General features: G+C 42.4%; 1 protein-coding gene across 1 annotated transcript in view; it reads left to right on the top strand.

Annotated features, from left to right (window-relative positions):
* The window catches only part of LOC121008766 (importin subunit alpha-5-like), an 88,858-nt gene that overhangs the window by 57,052 nt on the left and 13,627 nt on the right, over positions 1-18,179 (top strand). The window contains exons 8-10 of the mRNA XM_040441460.1: positions 11,718-11,951; positions 12,134-12,316; positions 12,524-12,673. Of these exons, the coding sequence (XP_040297394.1) occupies positions 11,718-11,951; positions 12,134-12,316; positions 12,524-12,673 (567 nt within the window). The remainder of the gene's footprint in view (positions 1-11,717; positions 11,952-12,133; positions 12,317-12,523; positions 12,674-18,179) is intronic.

The raw sequence follows: 18,179 nt of genomic DNA, 5'->3' as shown, positions 1-18,179 counted from the left end.
TCAGATATTGACACCGTGATGGCTAGTAGAAATGTGGTGACATGTAGTGGTATAAGATTTGGATGAAGTATCTGTCCTGGTGTAATACTTCTAATTTGGCAGAGTAAGTTACATATTCCTACTACTTTGGAATGTCTACAGCAAGGATTCACTAAAGGTTAAGGTTTAAGAACTAGTACACAGTGCAGGTACCAGTCCTCCAGTCTTTTTTTTTTTTTTATTTTAAAGCCTAGCAGAACATCCTTGATGTAGAAGTCTTCTGAAGTGAACTGATAGACTTGGACCAAGAGTTAGAACATCTGTTCCTCCATGGAATCTGAATCTAGCTCTTTCAGGGTTAACATGATCTGCCTTTGAACAACTAAAAGAAACCATATTGAAATTCCTGATCCATGAGTTTCTGGTGAATCTGTTCAACCCTTTTTTGGCTGTTTCGTGAATTTTTTTAATAGCTTTCTTTCCTTTCTAAAGTAGTGATGGACTTTCACAGATTAGAGGAAGTATTTTTCTTTCCTCTTTGTAAAAATCTTAAAACAGTCCGAAAAGGTGTTTCATAAGTTGATGTCAATAATTGGCAGTTACTGAATCCTGGAGACTGGGAAGGCAGTGGCGTACATAGAGTAAGGGTCCCATAGCAAAGATCAAACCAGGCCCCCCACATAGGACAGAAGGGTTTCTGCCTAAACACGTTTCAATGACCCTTGGGCCAGTTTTCCCCTGCCTCATTTGCTAAAAGTTGTTCCTTTTGAGGGTAGAGTCCTGACTAAGTTTTCACCTCCAGTAGAAGGAGAAAATCCCAACCAAGACTGGGACCCCTCTTGCCCTGGGCCCCATAGCAGTTGCATGGTCTGCCGCTGTGGTAGTTATGCCACTGCGGGAAGGGTATGAAGGATTCAAAATGCTCTATTGCTAGATGGAAAAGGTTGCCCATATGTGAGTCTTACAAAACCATGGGAAAGGTGCTGCTAGAGAAACTGAAAACTAGGGCAGTATCAACCGCTTTTGTGACAAAGGCTTCTGTTGTGCATTTTTTTTTTTTTTTTTGTCACAGTGCAAGAGGAGATGTCATTTTTTCATACTGGGTTATATGCTTTTTGGGATTCCTGTTTGGGGCAAGAAGTTCCTGGGCATTGTGGAGGCGGAGCTAAAATGTGTATCTGTACTGTTTTTAGCCTTGGTTTCCTTTCCCTTCCACCACCCTAGAAGCTTCCTCTTCTGTATGTGATTTTGTTCAGGAAAATTATATAAGGGTCCCTTTTATGTGCTGATTTACACCACTTTTGTGGCATATCAGTTGTAGATCTCGTCACAAGGCATTTTGAGACAAAAAGAGTTAATTACTCTTACCGGTATTTGGATTTTCCATTAGCCTCCCAAACGGCACTGACAGGAGGGTATCCCTGCTCCCTGGACAGGAAACACTGGAGCTCCAGATTTAAAAAGGCCTCCTGTCCTTATATAAGACAGTTAATAACCAAGGACATGGAAAATGATGCAAGAAAAATTATTAATTCAACATAATACAATCCACCAAGGTAATTATACTTTTATCAAAGGCAACAAAGAAGGGTGAGGAAAACTCCCAGTGCTGTTGGGGAGGCTAATGGAAATGTAATTAACCTTTTTTCCCAGGCGCCTCCCTAACTGCACTGAAAGAAGGATTAACAGAGAATGAACATATTTCAGGGAGGGACTACCGTAGAAAGAATTCTACGCCCAAAGGACAAGTCCTGATTATGGGTCACATCCAGCCTGTAGTGCTTAAAAGGTCATAGGATTAGCCCAGGCAGCCGTTTTGCAAATCTGTTGAATTGATATATAGCAGTGTTTTCTGCCCAGGAGGCTGACCTAGCCCAAGTCGAGTGGGCCTTGAGTCCTGCTGGGGAAACAAGTTTCTTGTTGGTATAACAGAATATCTCTTATCCACCGAGCGATCGTAGGCTTTCTGGCTGCTAGACCCTTATTAGGACCCTGGAACTGGATAGAGGTGGTCCGACTGTCTGATCTGCTTTTGTTCTCTCCAGATTACATAGTAGGCAACGTCTTGCATCCAGATTGTGGAACTTCCTCTTGGTCCGTGGTAGGAGAATCACAGAAGGATGGCAGAGCAACTTCCAGATTACAATGGAATTTTGAAACTACTTTTGGATGGAACGCTGGGCAATGCTTAAGGATTAGACTGTCATCTAAAATTTTAGGATACGGTGCACGAAAAGAGTGCCTGGATCTCACCCACCTTTCTAGCAGTTGTTATGGCTAGAAGAAAGGCGGTCTTAAGTGATAAAAGCTTCATGAAGATACTATCAATGGGTTCGAATGGCGACTCCATTAAGACTGTAAGAACTAAATTAAAGTCCCCTGTTGGAATTGTAGAGCGTATGGTTGGTAAGATTCTGACTGCACTTTTAAAAAAATTGCTTGCCTAAAGGTTGTTCTGCCAATTTTGCATCCCGAAAAATACTCAAAGGCAATATCTGAACTTTGAGGGTAGAGGGTTTGAGACCCTTGTTCAACACTGACTGTAGGAAATCCCAAATAATGGAAACATTCGGAAGGGAATTTTTGACAGTTTTTGCTCTTCGCAAAGGCAAGAAAGGCCTTCAGGTCCTAAGATGAAAAAAAAAATTGTCATGGCTTTCGTACCTTTTTAGTATTGTGGAGATTACTGGATCAGAGTGGCCCTTTCCTTTTTTTAAAGCTAGGTGTTCAATCTCCAAGCCGTCAATTTGAGCTGAGACTCTGGGGTGGTGAATCGGACCCTGAAATAAAAGATCTGGAAGTGCTGGGAGAGTCCAGTATTCCCCCTCCTGACAGATTGAGAAGCAGGAAAATCCAGGCTCTAGTCCAATAAGGAGCGATCATAATTACCTACACCTGTTCCCCCGCCACTTTCATTAGGGTTCTCTGAATTAAGCTGAAAGTGGGAGAACGCATATAGCAGCCCCTTTGGTTATGGATAAGATAGGGCGTCTAGAATCTGCATGGCTGGTCCTGTGGGTACAGAGAACAAAATCTCTGTACCTTCCTGTGCCCTGATCTGCAAATGAATACAGGATTGGAATAACCCATTTTGCTGTGATCAGTTGGAATACGTCGGGACTCGGGGCCCAGACTCCTTCCATTATTGTCTGCCTGCTTAAGAAATCAGCCATGAGATTTTTCCTTCGCTTTAAATGGACCGCTGATGAGGAAGTCAGATGTATTTCTGCCCATAGAAAAATCCTCTTTGCGATTGTGGCTAGAAACTTGTTCCAAGTGCCCCCATGACTGTTTGTTTGCAACCGTGGTTGTGTTGTCAAATAAGATTTTTACATGGCGTAGAGGCATCTTTGAATAGTGGGACAACTCCATGGCAACTGCCTTGTCAATTTAAAAAGGAACTTATAGCAGTTTGCGGTTCTAGCAAACTCCTTGAACCATCAGGTCTGCCGCATGACCACCCCAGCCTCTGCTGCTGGCATCTGTAGTGACTACTAGCAGATTTTTGTCTGCAAATTTCTTATTTTCCACCAGGATAGGGACTGTAATACTCTTGATGGAAGGCTGACCTTTCTTTCTAAGGAGGTTTGGATACCATCCCAGGAATCTATAAGAAAGGATTGTGGAACCCTTGTATGGCTCTGCACCCATCTGACTGCAGGTATAGAGGATGTTAGGTAACCTAAAACAGTAATGATGTTTCTGATGGAACCTTTTAACTTGCATAATTGAGAGCTCTTTTGATATATGGTCAACTGCTTTTCTTCTGTGAGGAAGGACATCTGAAGGCATGAATCCAGTAGAACTAAGAATTTTTGTTGACTTGGGATGAAATCAGATTATTTTTTTTTTCTGTGTGATTATAATCCATCCTAAAGAAAGTAAGACTTCCTTTACTTGGTCTAGATCAGGGATGGCCAACCTGCAGCTCTCCAGCTGTTGCGAAACTATAACTCCCAGCATTCAAAGACTGCCTATAGAGGCCTTTTCAAGGATATCGTCAAGGACTGACCCAAAAAGACAGTCTCCTTCACAGGGCATTGAACATATGAATTTTTTTATTTTATTTTTTGGGGATGCCATATCCCCTGAGCAGGAACGGAGCCAGATGGCCCTTGCATTGGAGACGGTGACTGATCTAGCTGACAGTCTCACTAAATCGGTTGAAGCATCGGCTAAAAAGTTTGCTTGTTTCAAATTTGGTAGAGATGCTAAGATCTCCTTTCTAGGAGTTCCAGCTGCCAGGTGATCTAATTTACCTAGCCATACTGGCAAGGACCTAGCTGTGCAGGTGGAAGAAATACTGAAATAAATAATTACAAAAATAGGTGTATTACTGTGGTGGATGCAAAAAGTAACCTGACTAACCCTCACACTGATGTTAAAAATGAGACTTTAGCCAGTATATCCTTATATTAAAGGGAACCTGTCGCCGGGATTTTGGGTATAGAGCTGAGGACATGGATTGCTAGATGGCCGCTAGCACATCCGCAATACCCAGTCCCCATAACTCTGTGCTTTTGTGTAAAAAAAATAAAATGAAAAATAAACTATTTGATACACTTGCAAATTAAGTCATATCTTACTTGTGTGACCAGAGAAGAGTCATATTTTTCAAGCTCTGACTCATCTCAGGTTAATTTGCGTATGTATCAAATAGTTTTTTTTACACAATAAAAGCACACAGAGCTATGGTGACGGGGTATTATGGATGTGCTAGTGGCCATCTAGCAACCCATGTCCTCAGCTCTATACCCAAAATCCCGGTGACAGGTTCCCTTTAAGGACCTACCTGAGCCCGCACACCACGTCAAGGTTTCTCAAATGGCATGGGACCCAACGCTAAACCTACCTGTACCGTATGGGTAGTACCAGGAGCCAGTGGGCAAATTACTCCAGCGCAAGGTCTGACTCGCAGCATCCAGCTCCCAGTCCCCTCCAGTGTGACTAAACACACATACCATGGGAGGAGAGAGGAGGCTTAGAGTCCCCACACATGGCTGGCTGATATGTTGTTGGCCTCACAGGTGCACCTAAATGCTGCCTATGGATGGTAATCAAGGCACATTTAGATTGGATTTTATACACCTCCACATATAAATATACAATTTAAATGACAATATGTGGTCTCAAAAGGCAGGAAATGCTCAACCCCAAATGCAGTTGTGCATTTATACTCAGGGGAGCAGATACTGTGCTTGTGGTCTGTTGCTAAGGGCAATCCCCAGCAAAAAATGCCTACAGTGGAAGATGCCCGCAACAGACCACAAGTGCCACAGAGACATCCTACACCAGATGGTAAAATGTGTGGATGTGAAATGATAGAATAATTACAAAAATAGGTTGCCCTGAGTATAAATGTACAACTGCATTTGGGGTTCAGCATTTCCTGCCTTTTTAAGACCACGTATTTGTCATTTAAAAGGAAGAAATACTGGGTCTAAACATCGCAGTATTGATATCCAATGCTTTTTTTAAATGTTTAAATTTTTTTTGGGAAGGGAGGATTTCTTTTGATATACGGGCTACCGGTGCGTCAATCTTAGGCGTTTTATTCCAAAGAGTCTCATCAGAATCCGCAAAAGGATACTTCCTTTTAAAAGAGCTTGTAACCGGGGCTCTTTTTTTCCGGATCTCTCCATTCCTTAGAGATTTGATCTTTATTACTATTATGTACTGGGAAGACTTGTTTTCTTTCTCATCGGCCCAGAAACATTTGATCCTGTACTAACTGGCTCTCTTTAGGGTCTTCTATATCCATAGTAGCCCTGATTTTTATTTATTTTTTAAGACTCTGCGATTCTTCTGGAAGGAATAACAGTCTTCCAAGGAGACAGAGCTGTCATCAAGGATCTCCCCTTCATCAACCTCAAATTCTTATAATTGGGAACTATGGGATTTCTGAGAGGTGGAAGCTTATAGCACACTTTTTTGTGTCCTGAGTCTCCTCCTTGTGTCCTGGTAGTGGAGGTTTCTCTGCCCTAAAACAGATTTAAAAAAGGGCTAGTAATCTTATAGGTGTCTGGTGGATTAGGCTAATATATTAGTGTATTTTGTAAAATGAGGAGCCCCACAGTCAAGAGAATATCTGCACAAGCTTACAGGAGAGGAGGCTTACCAGGATGAGGGCACTGGAACCAGGATCCACAGGCTTGCGGGCCGCATCTTCCTAAGGAGTTGAAATGCTAGAGCAGGGAAACGCACCACGAACAAGGCAGTGGCCATGAATATTTAAAATCCCCTCCACCAGGCGCCCTGAATGCAGGGACGTGTGCGTGCGCATGACTTCACGATCATCTCCGCTCCCAGAACCATCTCCACCCTAGAGAAGGCCCCACCTGCATCGATGCCCGTCGAGTCGGATCCACAACCCCTAAGAAGGGGTAAGAAACCCGGGGCTGCCTTCCACAGAAGGGCTTATGCCAAAGATGGGAGAAGGTAGCCACCGCATCCCCGGAGTCTCTGACCTCTGCAGTGGCCCTCCCAATGCAGGGGGAAACATCAAGGCCATGCGGAATCTTCATAGTACTGGCAGGAGCATCCGTGATGTCTGTGGACAGGAAACAACCCTGGCTTGGGTAAGATGAGGAGGCCTTTTTAATCTGGAGCTCCAGTCCTGTCCAGGGGGCAGGTATACCCTCCTGTCGGTGCCATTGGGGAGGCACCCATGAAATGCACAGTTTCCCTGCTCACGCCCCTTGCCTGATTTAGGTTTTAAAGAATAAAAAAAAATAAAAAAAAAATTGTGGGCTGGCAGGTCCATCTCCATCATTTTTTGGCATACAAAATGACTGGTCTATGCCAGTAAGAGAGCTGGTCTAGATTATAGATTGCGTCTGCACCTCCACATAACTTTGGAGCTTCCTCCAGCAGTGCAGGCACAATTAATACTGGCATCTAAATCTGCGGTCTTGGTAAATGTGCCCCATATTCTTTTAAATTATGCGCACAAATTGTTTCCCTAATGGTATGTTGAAAGTACTACTTCTTTTTTTTTTTTTTCTTTTTTTTTTCTTCAAACTGCAACTTTCAGTTTGAGCATTTGTTTTCACAGCATGCTATTTATCAAATAGAATACTGCACCTAAGGTAACTTGAGGTGGCCTCTTTCCCATTTTGTCATAATATTGACATTTCTAATACATTCTGTCACTGTAATGCATAATCCCTTTGGTTCAATACTGTTCACCATATACACTCTCCTAAAGAATTATTAGGAACACCTGTTCTATTTCTCATTAATGCAATTATCTAGTCAACCTATCACATGGCAGTTGCTTCAATGCATTTAGGGGTGTGGTCCTGGTCAAGACAATCTCCTGAACTCCAAACTGAATGTCAGAATGGGAAAGAAAGGCGATTTAAGCAATTTTGAGCGTGGCATGGTTGGTGCCAGACTGGCCGGTCTGAGTATTTCACAATCTGCTCAGTTACTAAGATTTTCACGCACAACCATTTCTAGGGTTTACAAAGAATGGTGTGAAAAGGGAAAAACATCTAGTATGCGGCAGTCCTGTGGGCGAAAATGCCTTGTGGATGCTAGAGGTCAGAGGAGAATGGGCTGACTGATTCAAGCTGATAGAAGAGCAACGTTGACTGAAATAACCACTCGTTACAACCGAGGTATGCAGCAAAGCATTTGTGAAGCCACAACACGCACAACCTTGAGGCGGATGGGCTACAACAGCAGAAGACCCCACCGAGTACCACTCATCTCCACTACAAATAGGAAAAAGAGGCTACAATTTGCACGAGCTCACCAAAATTGGACTGTTGAAGAAGACTGGAAAAATGTTGCCTGGTCTGATGAGTCTCTATTTCTGTTGAGACATTCAAATGGTAGAGTCCGAATTTGGCGTAAGCAGAATGAGAACATGTATCCATCATGCCTTGTTACCACTGTGCAGGCTAGTGGTGGTGGTGTAATGGTGTGGGGGATGTTTTCTGGGCACACTTTAGGCCCCTTAGTGCCAATTGGGCATTGTTTAAATGCCACGGGCTACCTGAGCATTGTTTCTGACCATGTTCATGACCACCATGTACCCATCCTCTGATGGCTACTTCCAGCAGGATAATGCACTGTCACAAAGCTCGAATCATTTCAAATTGGTTTCTTGAACATGACAATGAGTTCACTGTACTAAAATGGCCCCCACAGTCACCAGATCTCAACCCAATAGAGCATCTTTGGGATGTGATGGAACGGGAGCTTCGTGCCCTGGATGTGCATCCCTCAAATCTCCATCAACTGCAAGATGCTATCCTATCAATATGGGCCAACATTTCTAAAGAATGCTATCAGCACCTTGTGGAATCAATGCCATGTAGAATTAAGGCAGTTCTGAAGGCAAAAGGGGGTCCAACACCGTATTAGTATGGTGTTCCTAATTCTTTAGGTGAGTGTAGTTTTCTAATGACTGACTATTCCACCACGCTTTAATGTCTTCATAGGCTTTGGTTAACTCTTTGAATACAGTTTTGATGTTAGAAGCAGGTAACAGTTTTTTTTCAGAAAAACCAGCCATAATGCATAAGTTTGTTAGACCTGAACATAGAACCAGAAAGATCTCCCTGGTATTAGTACCAGTAAGAGGGGTGTGTGTGTGTGTGTGTGTGTGTGTGTGTGGCTGATGCAGCACTATGAATTGCCTTTCGCGCTTTGGCATTAGAAGAATTTCAATATCTCTGACTTTTAGTCTAACCAGCCTGTCTGTGTTACTCTGTAATTCCTCTAGGGCCGTTCCATGGAAACAGTAGGTTTAAAGAGCACACCAAATACTTGAAATAACTTCTTTATTAACTTCAACTTTTCTTCATATAACACTGCCGCCTCTGCAGCAGATAGCCCATGTACAGTCATGGCCAAAAGTTGAGAATTACATAAATATTAGAAATTGGAAAAGTTGCTGCTTAAGTTTTTATAATAGCAATTTGCATATACTCCAGAATGTTATGAAGAGTGATCAGATGAATTGCATAGGCCTTCTTTGTAATGAAAATGAACTTAATCCCCAAAAAAACTTTCCACTGCATTTCATTGCTGTCATTAAAGGACCTGCTGAGATCATTTCAGTAATCATCTTGTTAACTCGGGTGAGAATGTTGACGAGCACAAGGCTGGAGATCATTGTCAGGCTGATTGGGTTAAAATGGCAGATTTGACATGTTAAAAGGAGGGTGATGCTTGAAATCATTGTTCTTCCATTGTTAACCATGGTGACCTGCAAAGAAACGCGTGCAGCCATCATTGCGTTGCATAAAAATGGCTTCACAGGCAAGGATATTGTGGCTACTAAGATTGCACCTCAATCAACAATTTATAGGATCATCAAGAACTTCAAGGAAAGAGGTTCAATTCTTGTTAAGAAGGTTTCAGGGTGTCCAAGAAAGTCCAGCAAGCGCCAGGATCGTCTCCTAAAGAGGATTCAGCTGCAGGATCGGAGTGCCACTAGTGCAGAGCTTGCTTAGGAATGGCAGCAGGCAGGTGTGAGTGCATCTGCACGCACAGTGAGGCGAAGACTTTTGGAAGATGGCCTGGTGTCAAGGGCAGCAAAGAAGCCACTTCTCTCCAAAAAAAACATCAGGGACAGATTGATCTTCTGCAGAAAGAATGGTGAATGGACTGCTGAGGACTGGGGCCAAGTCATATTCTCCGATGAAGCCTCTTTCCGAATGTTTGGGGCATCTGGAAAAAGGCTTGTCCAGAGAAAAGGTGAGCGCTACCATCAGTCCTGTGTCATGCCAACAGTAAAGCATCCTGAGACCATGCATGTGTGGGGTTGCTTCTCATCCAAGGGAGTGGGCTCACTCACAATTTTGCCCAAAAACACAGCCATGAATAAAGAATGGTACCAAAACACCCTCCAACAGCAACTTCTTCCAACAATCCAACAACAGTTTGGTGAAGAACAATGCATTTTCCAGCACGATGGAGCACCGTGCCATAAGGCAAAAGTGATAACTAAGTGGCTCGGGGACCAAAACGTTGATATTTTGGGTCCATGGCCTGGAAACTCCCCAGATCTTAATCCCATTGAGAACTTGTGGTCAATCCTCAAGAGGCAGGTGGACAAACAAAAATCCACTAATTCTGACAAACTCCAAGAAGTGATTATGAAAGAATGGGTTGCTATCAGTCAGGAATTGGCCCAGAAGTTGATTGAGAGCATGCCCAGTCGAATTGCAGAGGTCCCGAAAAAGAAAGGCCAACACTGCAAATACTGACTCTTTGCATAAATGTCATGTAATTGTCGATAAAAGCCTTTTGAAACGTATGAAGTGCGTGTAATTTATATTTCACTACATCACAGAAACAACAAACAAAGATCTAAAAGCAGTTTAGCAGCAAACTTTGTGAAAACTAATATTTGTGTCATTCTCAACTTTTGGCAACGACTGTACATAACGTGTTGAAAAGATATCTCAAAATGGCGGCATGCATAAGATGGTGGTTCAAATGTTCAATCATGTCATTCAACATAAAATGGTGGATATATTTCTCTTGCGTATCTGTACTCACTAAGTTATTTAAGCACTTTATGATCTCTCTGAGAGGTATGAGGTCTAACTAATAGTTCACTTGCTGAAGTTGGTCACAATTTGCAATATGCAGTTAGCAGTAACTATTTGCAGATTGGTTGAATATGATCTGGTATGGTTGTATGCAATTTGGATTGCAATATGGAATTTGAATTGTTGCAATTGTTTGTATGGTATTTGTAGTTTGCAATTGGTGGAACTGTAAGTAAACACACCTGCTTCCGTATACAGTTCTAATCACTATTAACAGTAGGAACATTATTTAACTGTTTTAAATGCCTATTCTGGCCTCTCTGCTTCCTTAAAACACAGCTCTTAGTGGAGTGAATGTCTGTTCAGCTTCTCTGAATAATTTCTAGCAGCTCCTGCTAGGGGAATTTTCCACACAGACTGTGAGGCTGGCTGTGATTTGGTCAAGACTCCTGCCCAGCAACAACAGTTTAACTCTATGCTTTCTGTTTCTGCTGTCATTGAGCTTGCCTTACATCATTATATAATGAATCTTAAAAGCACATTATCTTTTTTTCTGCTTCTGTGGACACACAATATAACTATTACATGACATCCAAAACATGAAGTCACAGTAAATAACTCTATTGTCTTTAACACACAAACATAGGAACTGTATTAAGGTTATTGGCAGGTTTAGCTGTATAAACATATAAGCTGTATTAGCAACCTGGGACAGGTCTTAGCTGGCCAGCTACAGTGTGGCTTGGCAATTAAATAGACCGCTCACAATTTGTCATTTGTAGTGAATTCCACTGCTGGTGAAACAGTACTGTAACTAGGAAAGGTTCCAACAACAGACCCGCAGGTTGCTCCTCTTGGGGCGGGGGTACTACACTTCTTTGTGGCATTTGGTTTACAACTGCTGACCATTAGCAAGCCTTGGGACAATAAGGCAGTTATATACTGTACCTATATTCTGATGCCTCCAGATAAACTGCTATGCAATACAGAAAACACATGCTCCGGGTCCAATGGTTCCCATGTAATTTTTATTTGAACTCTGTAATTAGTTTTAGCATACATTAAAGGTATGTCCTTTTTTTTTTTTTTTTTTTTTTTTTGTTTCCCTCCTAAAAATACAGGTAACCCTCTGTTACTTTCCACAGAGACCATTAGGCAAACACTGTAATGTTTAATGTGATATCTTGTTTTCATGGTATGTCCTAATTTTTACAAAATCCTCTTCAGACACCAGCATTGCGTACTGTTGGGAACATAGTCACTGGAACAGATAAACAAACCCAGGTAGCCATAGATGCTGGAGTCTTGTCTGTGTTGCCTCAGCTCCTTCGGCATCCGAAGTCAAGTGTTCAGAGGGAAGCAGCGTGGGCACTTAGTAATATTGCAGCAGGTCCAGCTCCTCAGATTCAACAACTTATTACTTGTGGCCTCCTACCACCACTGGTGGAACTTCTCCATAAGGTAAGTGGCACAACTGCTGTGATCTTATTTTAAACACTCAGTTCTTAAGTTGATGTAATAGATCTAGATTGGCATCCCCTGACCACTAATGTCCAGTGTGAGATTTATTAATAGAAATCATGGTATAGTTACTACAGTACCCATTTAGATGACTATATGTGAAAGCTTCTCTTCTTTCCTAGGGTGACTTTAAAGCACAGAAAGAGGCGGTGTGGGCAGTGACCAACTACACTAGTGGGGGCACTGTGGAGCAGGTAGTACAGTTAGTGCATAGTGGAGTGCTGGAACCACTTCTCAACCTACTAACAGTTAAGGACAGTAAAACTATCTTGGTAATTTTAGATGCCATCTCCAACATATTTCTGGTAAGTATACTCTTATGTTGTACAAAGTTTTGGTATAGTTGCCAGGCTGGTACATTACAATTTTATTATTTTTAGAATTTTTTTTTTTTTTTTTTAAACCGAGCTTGTGTACATTTTAATGTGCTTCTTAAACATGTACAAACAAGTGCATGTTTTTTTCCTGCTGATTTTTTTTTTTTAAATACCAACAAACTTGATATATTACAGGCTGCTGAAAAACTGGGTGAGTTGGACAAACTATGTTTAGTTGTAGAAGAGTTGGGAGGACTAGAAAAGATTGAAGCTCTACAGACACATGACAACCACATGGTTTATCATGCTGCTTTGGCACTTATAGAGAAATACTTCTCAGGCGAGGTAAAGAATATTTCAAATTCCTACTTGTTTTTCCTATAACTATCTTGAGATGCTTGTTATCTTCCAAGTTATTATATGAAAGGTTATGTCCAAATTTTTGCATGCTCTTACTTGGTCAGTGATTACCATCCATGATTGTGAGCCAAAACCAGGATGAGAACAGATGCAACTACACTGCTCTAAAAAATAAAAAGAACACAAAAATAACACATCCTAGATCTGAGTTAATTAGTCTTCTGAAATACTTAGTTCTTTACATAGTTGAATGTGCTGACAACAAAATCACACACATTAAAAATGGAAATCAAATTTTTCAACCCATGGAGGTCTGGATTTGGAGTCACACTCAAAATTAAAGTGGGAAAACACACTACAGGCTGATCCAACTTTGATGTAATGTCCTTAACCACTTGCCATCTGGGCCATTTGCCCCCTTCCTGACCAGGCCAAATTTTGCAAAACTGACATATCTCACTTTATGTGGTAATAACTTTGGAATGCCTTTATTTATCCAAGTCATTCAGAGATTGTTTTCTCGTGACACATTGTACTTCATGATAGTCATAAATTTGAGTCAAAATATTTCACCTTTATTTATGAAAAAATCCCAAATTTACCCAAAAATTGGAAAAATTCGCAATTTTCTAAATTTCAATTTCTCTGCTTTTAAAACAAAGTGATACCTCATAAAATATTTATTATTTAACATTCCCCATATGTCTACTTTATGATGGCATCATTTTGGAAATGTCATTTTATTTTTTTAGGACGTTAGAAGGCTTAGAAGTTTAGAAGCAATTCTTCAAATTTTTAAGAAAATTGCCAAAACCCACTTTTTAAGGACCAGTTCAGGTCTGAAGTCACTTTGTGGGGCCTACATAGTGGATACCCCCATAAATGACCCCATTGTAGAAACTACACCCCTCAAGGTATTCAAAACCGATTTTACAAATTTTGTTAACCCTTTAGGCGTTCCACAAGAATTAAAGGAAAATGGAGATCAAATTTTTAAATTTCACTTTTTTGGCAGATTTTCCATTTTAATCAATTTTTTTCTTTAACACATCGATGGTTAACAGCCAAACAAAACTCAATATTTATTACCCAGATTCTGCGGTTTACAGAAACACCCCACATGTGGTCATAAACTGCTGTATGGGCACACGGCAGGGCGCAGAAGAAAAGGAACTCCACATGGTTTTTAGATGCCATGTCCCATTTGAAGCCCCCTGATGCACCCTTACAGTAGAAACTCCCAAGAAGTGACCCCATTTTGGAAACTAGGGGATAAGGTGCCAGTTTTATTAGTACCATTTTTGGGTACATATGATTTTTTGATCATTCATTATAACACTTTATGGGGCAAGGTGACCAAAAAATTGGTTGTTTTAGCACAGTTTCTATTTATTTTTACAGCGTTCACCTGAGGGGTTCAGTCAAGTGGCATTTTTATAGAGCAGATTGTTACGGACGTGGCGATACCTAATATGTATACTTTTTCTCATTTATTAAAGTTTTACACAAATGGCATTTTTGAAACAAAAAAATTATGTTTTAATGTGTCCATGTTCTGAGAGCTATAGTTTTTTTATTTTTTGAGAGATTATCTTATGTAGGGGCTCATTTTTTGCGGGATGAGGTGACTGTTTTATTGGTACTATTTTGTGGGACATACGCGTTTTTGATCATTTGGTGTTGCACCTTTTGTGATGCAAGGTGACACAAATTGCTTGTTTTGACTTTTTTTTTTTTTTTTTACGGTGTTCACCCGAGGGGTTAGGTCATGTGATATTTTTAGAGCTGGTTTTTACGGACGCGGCAATACCTAATATGTATACTTTTTTTAAAAAATTTTCTATTTTTAACTTATTTTTTTCATTCCTTACTTGGGGACTTTTTTTTTTTTTTTTTTTTTTTAAATGTGAAACTTTTTTTTTATTTTCAACTTTTTATTTTTATTTTTTTATTTTACACTTTTCGTCCCCCATAAGGTCATACAAGACCTCTGGGGGACATTTACTTCCTCACACAGCCCCTGCACTCTCCGGTCCGGCGGTCACAGCGATCGGTGAGCGCTGTGTCTGCAGCGATCGTGAAGGCAGGGACACCTGGGAACTGTCCCTGCCTTGTCTTAGGGTTGCCCTGCTGTCATGACAGCGGGCAACCCCGATCAGCAGCTGCATGATTGCGTGCAGCTGCTATTTCTGAAAGGACGTTCTAAAACGTGCTTTCAGAAATAGACGTCCACCCATAGGACGTTTATATCCTATGGGCGGACTTTTAAAGCGGTTTAAAACAAGTCAAAATGAGGCTCAGTCAGTGTGTGTGGCTCCACGTGCCTGTATGACCTCCCTACAACGCTGTGCATGCTCCTGATGAGGTGGCGGGACTGTCTCCTGAGGGATCTCCTCCTAGACCTGGACTAAGCATCCTGCCAACTCCTGAGACAGTCTGTTGTGTGAGTTGGTGGATGGAGCGAGACATGATGTCCCAGATGTGCTCAATTGGATTCAGGTCTGGGGAACGGGCGGGCCAGTCCATAGCATCAATGCCTTCGTCTTGCAGGAACTGCTGACACACTCCAGCCACATGAGGTCTAGCATTGGGCCAACCGCACCAGCATATGGTCTCACAAGGTGTCTGAGGATTCTCATCTCGGTACCTAATGGCAGTCAAGGATACCTCTGGCGGAGCACCATGGAGGGCTGTGCGGCCCTCCAAAGAAATGCCACCCCACACATTACTGACCCAATGCCAAACCGGTCATGCTGGAGGATGTTGCAGGCAGCAGAACGTTCTCCACGGCGTCTCCAGACTCTGTCACATCTGTCATTGTGCTCAGTGTGAACCTGCTTTCATCAGTGAAGAGACAGGGTGCCAGTGGCGAATTTGCCAAGCTTGGTGTTCTCTGGCAAATGCCAAACGTCCTGCACGGTGTTGGGCTGTAAGCACAACCCCCACCTGTGGACGTCGGGCCCTCATATCACCCTCACGGAGTCTGTTTCTGACCGTTTGAGCAGACACATGCACATTTGTGGCCTGCTGGAGGTCATTTTGCAGGGCTCTGGCAGTGCTCCTCCTGTTCCTCCTTGCACAAAGGCGGAGGTAGCGGTCCCTGCTGCTGGGTTGTTGCCCTCCTACGGCCTCCTCCACGTCTTCTGATGTACTGGCCTGTCTCCTGGTAGCGCCTCCATGCTCTGGACACTACGCTGACAGACACAGAAAACCTTCTTGCCACAGCTCGCATTGATGTGCCATCCTGGATAAGCTGCACTACCTGAGCCCACTTGTGTGGGTTGTAGACTCCGTCTCATGCTACCATAGAGTGAAAGCACCGCCAGCATTCAAAAGTGACCAAAACATCAGCAGGAAGCATAGGAACTGAGAAGTGGTCTGTGGTCACCACCTGCAGAACCATCCTTTATTGGGGTGTCTTGCTAATTGCCTATAATTTCCGCCTGTTGTCAAGCCCATTTGCACAACAGCATGTGAAATTGATTGTCACTCAGTGTTGCTTCCTAAGTAACACTTCATCTGAGGGGTACAATGATGGGGAGAGGTGCAATCGTCGTCCCCTGTCACCTGCGCCAACTAAAAGAAATGTGCTTTGACGAAGTTAATTTGTCCAAATTGGAATTATTTTTGTAAATTCGGTAAAGCAGCGAAATCGATTTTTACCAATAATTTGCTCATCTCTAGTTTATATACACTACTCACAAAAAGTTGGGGATATTTGGTATGTCGGTTAAAAATTTCAGGATGTACTAAAAGTGAACTTAATGTGACCACCTGTAAACTTTTTTTAATGCACAATGTCCAACTTTTCAACGGTTTGCACAACTTGCTGTTCTCTAACAAGGCGCTCATGGCCAAATCACAACAGGTGTTTGATCCATGAATCGCCCCAATATATTTCCTGGTTCAGTTAGGCCCCTCTCACACGGGCGAGTATTCCGCGCGGATTGAACGCATTGCACCCGCACTGAATCCCGACCCATTCATTTCTATGGGGCTGTTCACATGAGCAGTGATTTTCACGCATCACTTGTGCGTTGCAGTGAAATCGCAGCATGCTCTATATTCAGCGTTTTTACTCAACAGCAGGGCGCCATAGAAGTGAATGGGGTTGCGTGAAAAGCAATGTGCAGATGCGGTGCGATTTTCACGCACGGCTGCGATCGGGATGGAGACGATCGGGATGGAGACCCGAGCATTATTATTTTCCCCTTCTAACATGGTTATAAGGGAAAATAGCATTCTGAATACAGAATGCATAGTAAAATAGCGCTGGAGGGGTTAAAAAAAAAATTAAAAAATTTAACCTCTCCTTAATCCACTTGATCGCGCAGCCCGGCATCTCCTTCTGTCTTCATCTTAGCTGTGTGCAGGAACAGGACCTGTAGTGACATCACTCGGTCATCACATGGTCCATCACATGATCCATTCACCATGGTAAAAGATCATGTGATGACCGGAATGACGTCACCACAAGTCCTGTTCCTGCACACAGCTAAGATGAAGACAGAAGGAGATGCCGGGCCACTGCGCGATCAAGGAGAGTTAAATTTTTTATATTTTTTTTAACCCCTCCAAGTGCTATTTTACTATGCATTCTGTATTCAGAATGCTATTATTTTCCCTTATAAACATGGTTATAAGGGAAAATAATACAATCTACAGAACACCGATCTTCTGTGAAGAAGTTCGGGTTTGGGTACCAAACATGCAGATTTCTCACGCGAGTGCAAAACGAATTACAATGTTTTGCACTCGCGCGGAAAAATAGTGCATGTTCCCGCAAGCACCCGCACCTTTTCCTGCAACGCCCGTCTGAAAGAGGCCCTAAGAATTGGTATTTAAACAGTCCTCTTCATCATGCTGATCACATTTTGACGACCTGAGACCAACGATACCTAACAATTGATCAACAGTACCTCGCCATTGCGAGGCTTCAAGTAAGATGTTTTCAGATGGAAGTGGCAACTGAGCTTAGTGTCATCAGCAGGTTGCAATAGAGATGGACTGGAAGAGTCACAGGCATAGAAGTGGACGTCCTTTGTCCACATCCCACACCGATGACCGTTTCATTGTGAACAATCTCATCAGACCATTTTGAAACAATTTACATCAGTGTGGCCTGCATGCTAGATGACCTGCAACGGTACATGACCACGGTATAAATGGGTAAAAATCCAGCTCACCAATTCAGTCGTGCAACGGAACAGCCAGGTCAGCTCAACGTTAACTTCATTAAAATAAACTATTTCCAGCACGAAGGAGATACAATCTTGCATGTTCTTTATTGAATATTCCAAACGTACATGCAGTGTAGTGAAAAAGGTCCCTCTTTGTCCCTGGTCAGACCGACCTGTTTCAAGCCAGCTGGCTCTTAGTCATAATCTGTAAGCTGTATGGGTCTGCACACACATATGGGACCCTACCTCCAATCAGTTGCAAGGGAAAAGGGGGGAGGGGGATGGGAAACAGTGTGCAGGTGACCAGAGGT

The sequence above is a fragment of the Bufo bufo genome, chromosome 7 (assembly GCF_905171765.1).
Source record: "Bufo bufo chromosome 7, aBufBuf1.1, whole genome shotgun sequence".
Lineage (NCBI taxonomy): Eukaryota > Metazoa > Chordata > Amphibia > Anura > Bufonidae > Bufo > Bufo bufo.
The sequence above is the reverse complement of the archived record's forward strand: the minus strand, read 5'-3'. Positions and strand labels throughout refer to the sequence as shown.